At 39.3% G+C, this 14,223-nt stretch overlaps 1 protein-coding gene across 1 annotated transcript in view; it reads left to right on the top strand.

The window, feature by feature from the left end:
* Positions 1–14,223, top strand: part of LOC308134547 (connector enhancer of kinase suppressor of ras 2) — a gene marked incomplete at both ends in the record, with an annotated part of 61,982 nt that overhangs the window by 11,284 nt on the left and 36,475 nt on the right. The window contains one exon of the mRNA XM_080502315.1: positions 6,198–6,361. Coding sequence (XP_080358441.1) covers positions 6,198–6,361 — 164 coding nt within the window. The remainder of the gene's footprint in view (positions 1–6,197; positions 6,362–14,223) is intronic.

Genomic DNA, 14,223 nt, shown 5'->3' with positions numbered 1-14,223 from the left:
CATTTCTGATACAGCTCATGTAAGAATCCTTTATTTTTTGACTTCAGCTGCATGCGGGCCAGGGTGTGTTTGTTTCATACTTCTTGCAGCCACTGTAAACAGTTTGATGTGAGCCTGGATTTGGAGTGCAGGAAGCTGTGTTTGCTTTCGGATGCTGCGAAAGCAACTGCTGAAGGACTTGGCCGACATTTTAATACCATTTACTGATGAGGTGCAGCATCGAGACCCCTGTGTATTAGTTTGTGTGTGTTAGTGAGCACCATGTGTTGTTTCCAGCTGGCATATGAACTAAGCAGATGAACCCAGATCAGCTGTTTGTCCTCTGGGGGGGGGGGGCTCTGACTTATCTGATTGGCTAGCGGCTGAGTGTCACAAGGTGAATGTATACAAGTCAATGTGTGCTCATTTACACCTATAAGCAAATGTCTGCATGAGTCAGAGAGTGCTGAGTGTTCCCACTTTGTGCTTTCAAATGTAGTTACTGTGGCAGGAAGTGCAAGCAACAATTACAACCAATTACTGCGACATACAAGTTGCAAAGAGCTGGCTGAACTGCATGAGAGTATATGTTAGAGTGCATCACACATTTATGCTCTGCCTGTCAACATATTCAGCCAACCAGAGCCTGTTGTCGTGGATTGTGTTGGACTAAAAGCAAAATAAACCCGATGCAGTCGTGTCCCAGTGAAGCTCGGTTCACAAAGAGAAACACTGTGAGATGTCATCATGTACCGGTATACACACTGAACAAATGCCATCAAACATTGGTACCTGTTTCATGTTAGATTTTCCAGAGAAAGAGACAAGAATACATGTAAATGGTATGATATATGGCAGCAAAATAATTGAGAAATTTTTCTCAGTTTTCAAAAGATTTGGACCATAAAATGTGATCTGACCTGTGTCTAAGTCACAAGTATAGACAACCATGAATTTATTTGAGAAGTTGGGTCCACAAAGAAAAAGCCCACAGTCAGTTGAAAGTTCAAATATTAAAGTGCATCATTATTCATTCATCTTTCACATGTCATAATACTCTGGTGTTTGTTGCTGTTATGTTTCTGTCTTTTCTCCCTCTGAGCTTTTTCAAAAATTGATGACATGCAAATTATAAAGTATCTTCCTCTGACTAAATCACACTGATACACAAATTGCTCAAAGCTCAGTGAGTACAGTACAACAAAACATGTAAAACATCAAGAAACATGATTTTTCCAACGCTACTACAGTAAGTAATTCAGAATTTTTAGAAAAATAGACAGTAACGTAAATAGATTCCGTATTTTGGTTACTGTATACTGGATGTCTTAAGACTCTTTATTCATCACATTTTGATATGATTTCTCAGTAAAGCTGTAGATCCTAGAAGAGTTTCCACTCTGTCAAGAAGGAACTCCATAAAGGATTTTTGTTTCTTCTTCAGGGGGTAAGTGCAACGAATGCAAAACAAATCAATACTGAGGGTGATCACTCTGACTATAAAACAGCACCAATTCTTCTGGGTGTGCGCGCAAACAAGCATGGAGACACACGCGCGTGCACACACACACACACACACACACACACACACACACACACACACACACACACACACACACACACACACACACACACACACACACACACACACACACACACACACACACACACACACACACACACACACACACACACACACACGGCCACTTTGAGTTCCTGACATCTTGCAGAAGTCGACACTGCTCCTCTGTGGATTAAAGCTGTCTCTGTATCTTCTGTCTCTTCCTTGTAATCCCACAGAAACCTGCCTGATTTTAGGATCGGGGTTCTCCGGGGATATTTCCAGTTGTTGTGGGACACCTTGTTCATCCTTCATTGTCTATTAGGAGTCTCCTTTTGTGTTTTGGGTTGTTGTCCTGCTGCAGACTAAATGTGAGACTTGTAAAGGGCCTTGTGTGATATGTGTGATGGGTTATTTACTAAATCAGCAGTTGGTCACACAGGCTTGTTTCTCATACAGTATCTAATGTTGTTGTTTTTTTTTTTTTTTCTTCAACTGTATATTATGGGACATTTTGTTGGGATTGCTATTTAAGGCCGGGGCATCTTTATCTCCTTGCCTGATTTAATATGATCCTGTATTAAGCATGCTCATGTAAATAGGTTGTGTCTTCAGTTTGCATGTTTTAGAGGAAATCCACTCACATCTCCCACACATGATGCCGGTTGACAACAGTATGAAGCACTATAGGACAGGCTGCTGTGTGAAGAGTGTTTCCAGGACTCACAAGAAGCAGGGTCGTAATCGGCCAAGGACAAATGTGAAAAGGAAGGAGTGGTAGAGAAAACGAGAGGTTTGGAAAAGCAGGCTCACCTCCCTTAGGTATGAACATAAAGACTTCCATCTGAGAAATGGTTATCTCCAGTGGCCATCTCATTGTTTCACCCCCAACCCTCCTTCTCATGTCTGTCATAGTTGGGGGTCAGAAGTCACATATTCAGACATCCTTGCTATTAGCCGCCGGGTTTCTGGCTCCATGTTTTCTTCTCCTGTAGCTGCAGGCCAGCTGAAGGAATCTGCACACTCAGTCCCCCCGTGCAGGTCCATGATTTATTACGCTACACTGCACTGCTCTCTCTCACTGTGGAAAACATGTTATATTCAAAGAATAGAAGCTCATTGGGATATACTACCAGAGTGTGGCTTAGTTCTTTTTTTTTCCTCTCAGATTTGTCAACAAGGGGACTCTTGTTATACTTCAGTCTGAGGATAAGCTTCACATGGAAAACTCTGTTCATGCTGTGTTTGGTTGTGTATTCGAGTTTAAGCTTTATGCTTAAATTAGATACTGGAAAGAGAACTTAATATTGTTATTATCTACGGAAATGGTTACGGATACAAGATGACATTGTTTGTGATTGTTATAATGACCTTTTAGCATTAGATTGTTAGGTGAAGGTACACACAATTAAATAATTGTTATTTAAAGATGTTGGGACCAGAATTAAGGACATTTTTAAAATTATGATGTTAATCTGAACAGATTAGGCTTTCTAATGTAGGATGATTATATTTTATTTTCTAAACAATAAGAAAAATACTTAATTGACTCTGGAAGTTTACTCAAAGATGCTTCATAATTTTTCATCATGCATTGGATTTATAAAAATCTCTGAGTAGCCTCAGAGAGGACATGAGAAGTGCTGATGTCCACATAAAACAGGACATTTAATCACCTTAATTGACTGTTTGCTTGTTAAATAACTGTCAAACTTCTTGTGTATTTATGTAGAAGCTTTTTGTTCTGACACACAATAGTTTGAAATGATTTGTTTTATCTTATGGGATTGTTTTTTTTGTTGAGTTTTTTACTGGAACATTTCTTGATCCACGTTGAGTAATTTTTAGGTTATATTATAATCAATATATACTATATATATATATATATATAGATACTAAATTTTCTCACAGAAAGAGATTATGATTTTTAAGGCACTATTATTGTCACTGTTAAGAGGGTTTATGTAGAGAACTACCCACTTGGCTGCCTGTCACTTGTCATGTGAAAATCTTTAACTTGAACTCTTCCAATGATGATTTAAGTTCAATTTCGGAACCCAGCTGCTATTTATAACAAGTTCTGTGGATGTGGAGTTCATGTGTGAGATTAAGTGTGTGCCGCCTGTGATTGTAGCGTTAGCAGCGTGACTTCCACTCGTGATGCCTGAACGTTGGCAGTCCTGCTTGACTTGGTTATCAGACTACAAATATTGATGAGTTTTTTCTGCTCTGCTGGTGAAGTCGCTATAATCACTGTGAGACAGAGATAAAATTTATCCAACTTGCATAAAGATAATTCACCCAACGCCAACCCGTGAGGGGGGGGGGGAGAGGGGCAAATTACAGTAAATTATAGAAACTCAGTGTAAATAAAGCAAAAATATTAACACAAACATCATTTGAAGTGTTGCACTAGATGATGTTAAAAACCCTATAATTTCTGAATGTATAGAATATTTAATGCACAAACTGTGTATTTGACCATATTTAGTAACTTTCCATTCCTTATAGTTTCTTCCTCTATTATATGACAATCATTGTAAATACTGAGGACGTTCTGCCAACCACTTTCTCGTTCTCCCAATGATAGCATACTTAATGATGAATGATTCTATCAAGCTATTGGGGAGGAATGATTAGGAGTCCAACATGAAGTCATAGTTATTATACTTGATTGCATATAATAGATTGAATGGTACAATGGTACAACAATGGCGCAAGAGGATATCAACATTATTTTATTACAAAATGAAAGATTATCTATTTTTTGGCCAGTTTGTGCAGCGAGAAATGGGAAAACATCTGACATGGTCAATACACACACACACACACACACACACACACACACACACACACACACACACACACACACACACACACACACACACACACACACACACACACACACACACACACACACACAGTGTTTCAATATTAGACCATACATATATATATATAGATATATAGATATATAGATATATAAAGACATATATTTTCACGTTGTTACACATGTGTTGAGCAGCTGTTTTACTTTAAAAACACAGAATTCTGAGTAACTGCTCAGATGTCCATAAGCAGCAGATTGTAAATTATATAAGCTCATGTAAGAACAAGTCGGCACATGCTGCCACTTGATTTCACAGTTTGTGAAAACTTCCACGTGGAAGTGTTGTGTTAATACGTGCGGAACACATGTAAACGTAGGAGAACGGTTCCTCCGGTTTCTCCGCAGGGAACACTTTCCATTAAACAATTTTCACCTGAGTTGTTGCTGCAGTTCAGAGCTCTCGCGCTGATGTGTTGCATTAAAGAGAACGGCTCCGCTGTGCTGCATACAACAAGATCATCTGTGCACGTCACCCACTACAACAGCAGAGCTTATATTTTGTTCGTTACAGTCCCATGGCGTACAAAGAGCAAGACGCCTCTTACTTGTGTGTGTGTGTGTGTGTGTGTGTGTGTGTGTGTGTGTGTGTGTGTGTGTGTGTGTGTGTGTGTGTGTGTGTGTGTGTGTGTGTGTGTGTGTGTGTGTGTGTGTGTGTGTGTGTGTGTGTGTGTGTGTGTGTGTGTGCGCTGTTGAGGTGCTACCACACTGTCGGCTCTCTGTCAGCATTGCTTCCCTTGGGTTTCAGTGTTTTCCTCACAGCTTGGCGGGGCTTTAACAGCATTCCTCTGCAGAAGCGTTGAGACCCGGACTAACAGCAGTGGTTGTAATTGTATTTATATGTGTGATTGTGTTTGGAGTGCTGGTTCCTGGAGGGACGGTGCATAAAGTTCCTGATCCTCTGTGGCTTTGGCATGTGCAGATGTACTTCTGTGTGTGTGTGTGTGTGTGTGTGTATATATATATATATATATATATCTTTCTTTTCTTTTTCAAATGTGTGTGCGCATGGATTTGCTTCCTCTTTTTTGCTTGCTGTTTGCTCATTTTCGAGCAGGCTTGTTCATTAGGTCTGCGGGGAGATGTGCTTTCTGCTGACTGTGTTTGGTTCAAAGCCAGCGGCTCTTTCTGATCAATAGTATCCCAGCCCCACCATTCCTATGTGCCGCTGATTGGCTCTCTGCAAAACAGGCACTCACAGAGTAAGAGCAGAAAGTTATATCAATATATCACACACATCTCTCGAGGTATACGGCACACACACCCTTTATCCTGCATCGTGCGTAAAATTCACATTTTTCGCTCAGAAATCTCTCTAAAAAAGGGCCTTTATTGCTTTCATTGCTCTTCAAGGTAAAAAAGAAAAAGGAAAAAAAAAGAACCTCAGCAGCTTCAAAGGACACCTCGGTGCTATAAAGTATGCCCATGATCAGATGTGAAAAGAAAAGATGTCTGGATTTAGACTGGTGTTTATCTTTAGCTTTCTATCCGGCAGAGTCGGACACTGTTTTTCTTCTGTGTGGGCGTCTACACTCAAGCCTGAATCCTGTGTTGCATCGACGCCGACCAAGATTCAGTAGCTCATGTTTGCATCTTGGAGGGATATTTACTCTAATCACGTTTTCTCTTCATGTCTCACGGCGGAGAGCTTTCCAAAACACCCAATTAGACTGATAAAAATGTTTTGTCATTTACGGCGAACGCCTCACGCTCGCTGATGGGAGGCGGGCACATCAGCACATCCTAATCTGCATCTGTCTATACTCTCCTTAGGTCTGGATGACTGTCTCCAGCAGTACGTGAAGAGTTTCGAGCGGGAGCAGATGGGGGGAGAGCAGCTGCTGCACATCACCCATCAGGAGCTGGAGGAGCTGGGTGTCACCAGGATAGGACATCAAGAGCTCATCCTGGAAGCTGTGGACCTCCTCTGTGCACTGGTCAGCCTGCGTTCAAATATTTATACATCTTAAGGGTGAAACTCAACTCAACCCAACTCAACTTTATTTATAATGCGCTTTGAGCAGCCGTAGCTGAGACAAAGTGCTGTACATTGAAATAAAAATATAAGAGGCAACATAAAAACATAAAAACAATAAAACCAATAAAAAAGTTAAAGCAATAAAAACAATCAGATGGTAAAACAATAAACAAAACATAACTAAAACATGGGAAGAACTTCAGTTTAATCAGGTTTTTTTCTTCTTCTGATATTTGTGTTGGTCAGATATGCTTCAATTGGATACGTCTCGATAAAGGAGATGAGTCACTCATTCAGAAGAAGTGTGCGTCACAACAACTAACAAACATTTTGTTTTCTCTTTATGCATTATTGCTGACCTTCAATTCAATTCAACTTTATTCATATGGCACCAAATGCCAGTGATGTCTCAGTGCTTTTACAGAGACAGGCCCAACAAATCAGGCTGCATAAACGTTTGCTTAAACTTGCTTGTTGATATACTCTTCATGGTATTTGTAGGCAAAATACTGGTTAAACTGAGTTCAAAGCTATCGAGTTCAGTGTATTCTTCAACTTTTTGTTCACTGACCTATGGCACGAGTGTGATGTGCATAAATACTCGCTGTTAAAAAAAGGCTTACAAACTACTTTGAGGATGACCTTGTCAAACTGAACTCTATTGACACATCAAAAAAGAAAATGATGTAACATGCCGGGTCACAGAGATAGATTTGCAATAATTGCACAGCACATCAAAATGATTCCAACACTCTGACTGTGTTTGAGTTGTGACGTGTGTTAGAGGAGCAGTCAGTATGTCAATCTGCTGCCAGATGCCTTTTGGATATTGTGATTGACATATAAGCCACTTCTAATCTATGTATTTCGTATTATGACGTAATGGCCACCCCATTTCATTTATTAACTTCACCACTTGTTACAAATAATAATGTAGCTGTTTACACTTTGTTTCATTATGGAAATATAGAATAAAATGTAGATAATGGGGCATTAATGTCCCTGTAAATGAAGCAGGGTTCTTTCTTTCATGTAAAAACTCATGATATCACTCCAATATGGGATGCAAACCAAGTTCTATACATGCATGAACATGACACATAAGAACGGTTGTGAGCAGAACCAACCTGTCGGAATAATGTACACCACAGGTGGACTTTTAGTGTAAGCAGTTAGAAAAACAAGAGGCTATAATCACAAATATCCCCACTTATATCCCCTCGTGAATCTCAGCAGCTTCTTCGGGTCACAATGACATCAAAGTGATGTATAGAAATGTAGTGAATACAAACAACGTAAATGTGTAAAAGGCAATGTGTAAAACATGGTTTCATTCAGCGATGGGGGCAAATTGGGGGCTTCTAATATGTTTCTGTTGCTGATTGACATGTTTCAGAAATAACTTTGCTATTCACATGTTTTGAATCATTTTATATATATATATATATATATATATATATATATATATATATATATATATATATATAATGTATATTTTTGTCTATTTCATATATATATATATATATGAAATAGACCAAAAAAACTAAACAAACTAAAATATTCTATCTTATTCCTAAATAAACCCACATTGATGAGACAACCGGAAGAACAAAAATGCAATTCTGAATGCTCTGCTGGAGCAACTGCATTACTTAACAACATAAATCACTGGGCGGTGAGAGATTTTTCATCACGTTTTCAGCTGCTCTGGCTTTTAAGTTACCCCACTGATCTCTGGTGATGTACATAACTGCAGTCTGAGTCCATGGCTCTTTCAAAAATTATTTAAAAAGAAAAAAGCCCCCTTCAGGCAGGAGCACAAAGGCGACTTTCCAGGAGTTACAGTACAGTTATAGTTTATTCAAGAGACAGGATTGAGAATTGAACATTGTGCCCAAAATGTAAAAAAAAATTTTTTTTGCTTTAATTAGCAAAAGTGACCATCTAATACAGAGCCATCAGTGCCTGTTGTAAAATGAGAGGTCAATACAAACAATAAGGCTTGAACCTAATTATTCAAGAAGTTTGTCGTCATGTAACTCTTTGTATGACTTGATAGCGTGGAAGTAACTCTTGTTTTAAAAATCTTAATCACCTCTGAAACATTTACTTCAAGCTCCACTTAGTGTTAAAACTCAGAAGTGGAATGCAATCAGGTGCAAATTTATGGTGTGGAGCATATTCCATCATATTGCTGACGGGCAATTAAACATAACTCGTGTTGCAGTTGTGCCGCAGCCTGTAGTTTGGACACGTCTCTATTGGACTAATGTCCTAATTCAACAAAATGAACAGTAAAGTATACACGCTCGTTCTGGTGAGCTTGAGAAAAACTCAGGCGTCTGATCAGGACGCCTCCAGGTTGCATCCCCTCAGTGGATACAGCCAACTGTGACGAGGCTCTGAGGTTGGCCCGGCACCCGCTGGAGGGATTATATCTCTGGGTTGGCCTGGTAACAGATCGGGGTCTTCCAAGGATGAGCTGGCAGAAGTTATCAGATAACTCAACTCCACTGCGACAATTTTTTTTGGAACCGTTGCACCAGATGGATGGATGGATGGATGGATGAACAGCTTTTCCAGTTTACCACCGATTTAACACATTGCAATTCTTAGTTCATTGGATAGTCTCATTATTGTCTGAGTGACAGTTTGGTGCCACATGTTAAACTTTTTCTGCAAATTGTTGATTTTAAAGTACAAGTGTCATATTAACATTTGTTACTGTATACCAGTCGAGCCTGGTGTCAAACGCCAATACAGAATTTAATATCAAGAGAAGGATTTACATCTTTTGCATAAATTTGTGAGCAACTAACCATTTGCTCCAGAAGAAAAGAAAAAACACTGTAACATGAAAATGACCGACGTGTTAGCATGTTAGCCGTTAGTGTTGCATTTCAAAGATCAGCCCAAAAACTATTCACTATGTTATAAAATCAGTAGCCAAAAACTGATTGATCACCATATTCAATTATTTTGTGCTGGTTTTGATTTGTGTTTCTTCTGATACTGGACACCAAGTTTCTTATAGAAAATATTGATTCATGTATTGTTGCATATATCTGGCATCATTTCGAGTATTTGAGGATTGTAAACCACAACAAAATTGAGACTTATACTATTTTAGGGAACATGTCTGCTTCACACTTAAGTTCATTATGAAGCAAATTCACATTTTGAAGAAATAGTTTACTGCAAATACTTAATAGGTAAGGTGTATATTTTAGTTGTCGTTCTCTTTTTAAATTGCTATTGGCCTGAGAACAAAAAACCCCCACCATCATTTGGGCCATGATTTATGTTTACTCCCTCGGTCACCGCTGACTGTATGAGCAGTGGCCCTGCACAGGATTAGGGAATTAGTGGGAATTAGGTGCTCCTCTCCCAGAGAGAGGAAGTGAGGGAGAGGAGGAGAGTCGAGGGTGAGAGAGGGAGAGCGAAAGTGAGAGGGTATGTAGAAAGAGTATGCAGGATGCACCTTATCTCCCAGGCACACATGGCTGGATTAGTCGGGGCTGTTTGAGTGTGTGTGTGTGTGTGTGTGTGTGTGTGTGTGTGTGTGTGTGTGTGTGTGTGTGTGTGTGTGTGTGTGTGTGTGTGTGTCCAGTTTCAGGACATATGGTGATTGCTACTCTGGGACACACGTTCCCATGCTGGAACATTTGAATGAGAAGAGGTGCTTATTAGCGTGCGCACACACACACACACACACACACACACACACACACACACACACACACACACACACACACACACACACACACACACACACACACACACACACACACACAGAGTTTTAAGGATGCCAAGCAGACAAGATGAATCACTGCTGTGAGGACTTTCAGAGGATAATACCACTGTCTCACAACTTGGGCCTCACTTTCATGCAGTTTTTGGCGATCGTTTCTATCTGATATGTAAATGTTGGACGCTAATTGCTGAGTCTAAAGAACACATCAGTGTCTGGGGAGAAACTCGGGCAGTCAGACAGATTTAAATATATCCTCAGGTTAGTCAAACTTAAAGGAGTTAGAAGCGACATCCGGTGCGAGCTGTATAAATATTCCCCCGACTGACAACTCAGTCACAATCACAATACCACTGTGCACATTCAAGCCTTCCTCTGTGCAAAGAGGGCTTAGTACCAACATTTTGGGTATGTTTAGATAATCTGGTTAAACTGTTGGCTGGTCTACAACTTGCCTTGTTGTGCCACTGCTCATTTCTTGCCCAGGCAGGCAGTCTTGTAGAAATATGGCTGTTTACAGACAGTTCTCATCCTCGCTGGTAATATAAATTATGGCCAAACAATAAGGAACGGTAGAACAAGTATAAAATGATATTGTCCTTTAAGCCAGTGGCTTTAAAACTGTGATTGTCATCAACACTATATTATAATGTGAAAAACATTAGGAAGTCTCTAATTCAAGCAAAGATTTCCCAACGATGTGATAAAGGTTCACTAAATTCAACTTTAGATATCCATGGTAAAACCACAAAGCATTAATTGCTCCAACATCCAATTAATTTGGCAGCAAAGAAGAAAAACATGAATGTAACTTTCAAGCAAAGAACTGAATTGTCAGTCTACGTGTGAATATTGGACTCTTTTGTGTATTTGAATTGTGCCACAAGCTCTATGGGGGGTGAATATTCAATGAGACGTACAATAAATACACCACTAATTCTCACATTTTGACATGTTGTTAAAGTCCTATTTAAATTCAAAACAAACAAGAGCTACAATGTAAATCATCTATTTAAAAATAGAAAACTGCCTGTACCTTTTATGTATTAATTTCCAAATCATATAATTGAAATTAACCGATTTAACTTAAGTATTATGTTTCACCATTTCAATTTCATATCAGGCAAGTAAAGACATTTAAGCATTGTGCAAAATATCTCAAGCTTTTAAACTCCAAATATCAAGTCGCAACACTTTTTTTGAAACTGCCCACATAGTCAGATAAGAATGATATTAATAGTTTAATCAGTAAGTCATTAGTTTTTCAGATAACAACTTGCTATTTTGAGCACATTCATCATTGTAAGTTCTAGCAACAAGTTTTTTTTTCTAATTTTATAAACATAAAAATAAATGTTGATTATGTTACATATTTTCCAAAGCTTAGCATATTATTTTTCCGAATAGCTTTATTGATTATTCACAATGTGACCTCAGATTTTATCTATACATTTTATACTGACTGTTAATCCTGACCAGGTTTGTATGAAGAAGACAGATTTTGATCAGTGAGATAACTCACAGTTTTGTGTGGTCACACATTTCTATGAGTTGGTTTTAACTATCTGTTGTTGTTGTTGTTTACATTTCAGCTCCACTATGGTGTCCCTGAAGGCACCACTTCTGGCCTGATAATCTCTAAAAGAAATTAAGTTAATTATTCTCCATTCAGTAGAAATCACATTGGCCCTGTCATTTAGTACACCTTCAGACATCAAAGTGTTCTTTCCAGGAGAAAATAGTAGTATTGAGATAACTGATCCAAAGGCACGGTGAGCTGACAGTATCTTAGAAATCCAATCTGCCACTGTAATGCTGCTTTCGACAAAATGACTTTTCATGTCTTCTTGACACCCATAAATGATGTTTCGGTTTCACTTTTGGGGTTGATTAAAAGTCTGGAGCCCCACTTCACATAGATTTTACAATACAATTATATGTGTTTAGCCTGGTTTTCTAGTAATCGAGCATTAATCTCAAATCTCTCTGAATCTGAGTTTTAATCCCTCAAAAGTCAGAATGAATCCCTGTAGAGGAGGCTGGGGATGCTCTGAAGGATTCAGGACTCACCTTCACCATCGCCCCATAGAACTCAATATGTGTGTATATGTGTGTGTGGTTTCATCACAAAAACAACAAATAGCATTAGTGGTCCAATGTGAAAACTACATAATGTTCCTGCTTTTCAATGTAAACAGACTACATTTTCAGAACATTGTTGTGTAAATGGGGAAACTTTTCTGAAACGTAATTTCCAATATATTGCATTTAGATCTTGAAACGTGGCGTAAACAGGGATCTTAGTTCATTGTCCCTTTTCTGTTTATATAGATATTGCCTTTCAATGAAAGCAGTTCTTTAACAGATGCAAACATAAATCCCACGGTGTCATAGGTACAGGTCATTCAATCCTTCAATTTTATTGAATAGATGCTTCGAAACTGAACAGGGGAAAAAATAGACTGGCTCTTGTTTTAAATCCGGCGTCCATCAGAAAACTGCAGCCGGCCTTATTTTGGTTTAAGAAGAAAATCCAGCAGGACAAATTTGAACTGCTGTGATTATACCAAGCTCATTTGCCTGAGTTTTTTTTTTTTTGCCTTTGCCTGAGTTGAGTATCGAAGCAAGATCTTTCAAGCAGAGAGCAACACAAATGCAATCAATATCCCCCTGATGAATAGATACTCTGCTCACTGATACAAGTGGTCTGCGACAGCCTGAGTTATGGCACAGAGCAATATTTTACTTCTGAACAGAAAATGATTCTATTATGAAGCACCCCGCACTGTCCTTTGTCTTTTCCAGTTGTGTTATAAATGTGGCCCGACATGTGAACAAATGCAGAAATATCAGCATAAAGGGAGAGAGAGAGAGAGAGAGAGAGAGACCACTCCACACATGGCTGCTATGGCAACTGCATTGACATGAAGGGGGGGCGGGGTCGCTCTAATGGCATCGGCCTCTTACTGTATTGATTTGACTCACACAGACACACGTATGCGCGTCAGGCTAAAGTGGCTTCTCCCTGTTGACACACACACACACACACACACACACACACACACACACACACACACACACACACACACACACACACACACACACACACACACACGCACGTTGACAGTTGACACAAGGCTGTTTCGTTTCTTGATTTCAGCGCTCTGTCCCCTATAAGGAGCTGCACACAGTTTGAGATGGAATCATTTGACAGCCTAATTACAGCTGTGCAAACATGTACGCCCCAAGAGCATGTATATGTCTACATTCACACAGAATGCATAAGATTATACAAAACATAGCACATGCATGACCTAGTTACAATCAAATGCATGGCCGGGTACTCTCCCTTCCTCGTCTTCTGCTTCTTTAGTCCCTCATTTCATTTCGTCTCCCCCTTCTTTCCTCCTCCCCTCTCTCTCTCTCTCTCTCTCTCTCTTTTGCTCTCTCTCTCTCGCTCTCTCTCTCTCGCTCTCTCTCGCTCTCTCTCTCCCCCCTTTGTAGTCACTGTGGTCGTGACTGGGTAGAATAGGCTGAGGACGAATAGCTGCGTCTTGCTCAGAACTGTGTGTGTGTGTGTGTGTGTGTGTGTGTGTGTGTGTGTGTGTGTGTGTGTGTGTGTGTGTGTGTGTGTGTGTGTGTGTGTGTGTGTGTGTGTGTGTGTGTGTGTGTGTGTGTGTGTGTGTATTTAAAAGGAGCATGGCACAATGATGGCCTACACCATCAACTTTTGGTACAAGTGTAGACAGCGACAGTTGCATGAAGATGAGACAATGATGCTCGATTAAACTCAACCTATTTATTTTGATACGGTAAAAATTATAGACTTAATATCAGACAAAAAAATATTACATTTATGGTGTGTATTCTGAATGTGGATCCATGTTACTCTCTCATGTGTGTATGTGAAATGATCTTTCTATGTTAAATGAAAACAATTCACTTTTTCTATTTTTGTTTGGTTTTAAGTGTAATACCAAAATCAATGCTCTTGTTTAGGATATTAGTAGTAAAAGTGTCAATAGAGATAGCAGATAAAGGTGTGGTTTGATTTTACTACACTGAGGAAA

Source organism: Blennius ocellaris (genome assembly GCF_963422515.1).
Source record: "Blennius ocellaris genome assembly, chromosome: 9".
In the NCBI taxonomy this organism is placed as follows: Eukaryota; Metazoa; Chordata; class Actinopteri; order Blenniiformes; family Blenniidae; genus Blennius; species Blennius ocellaris.
The sequence above is the reverse complement of the archived record's forward strand: the minus strand, read 5'-3'. Positions and strand labels throughout refer to the sequence as shown.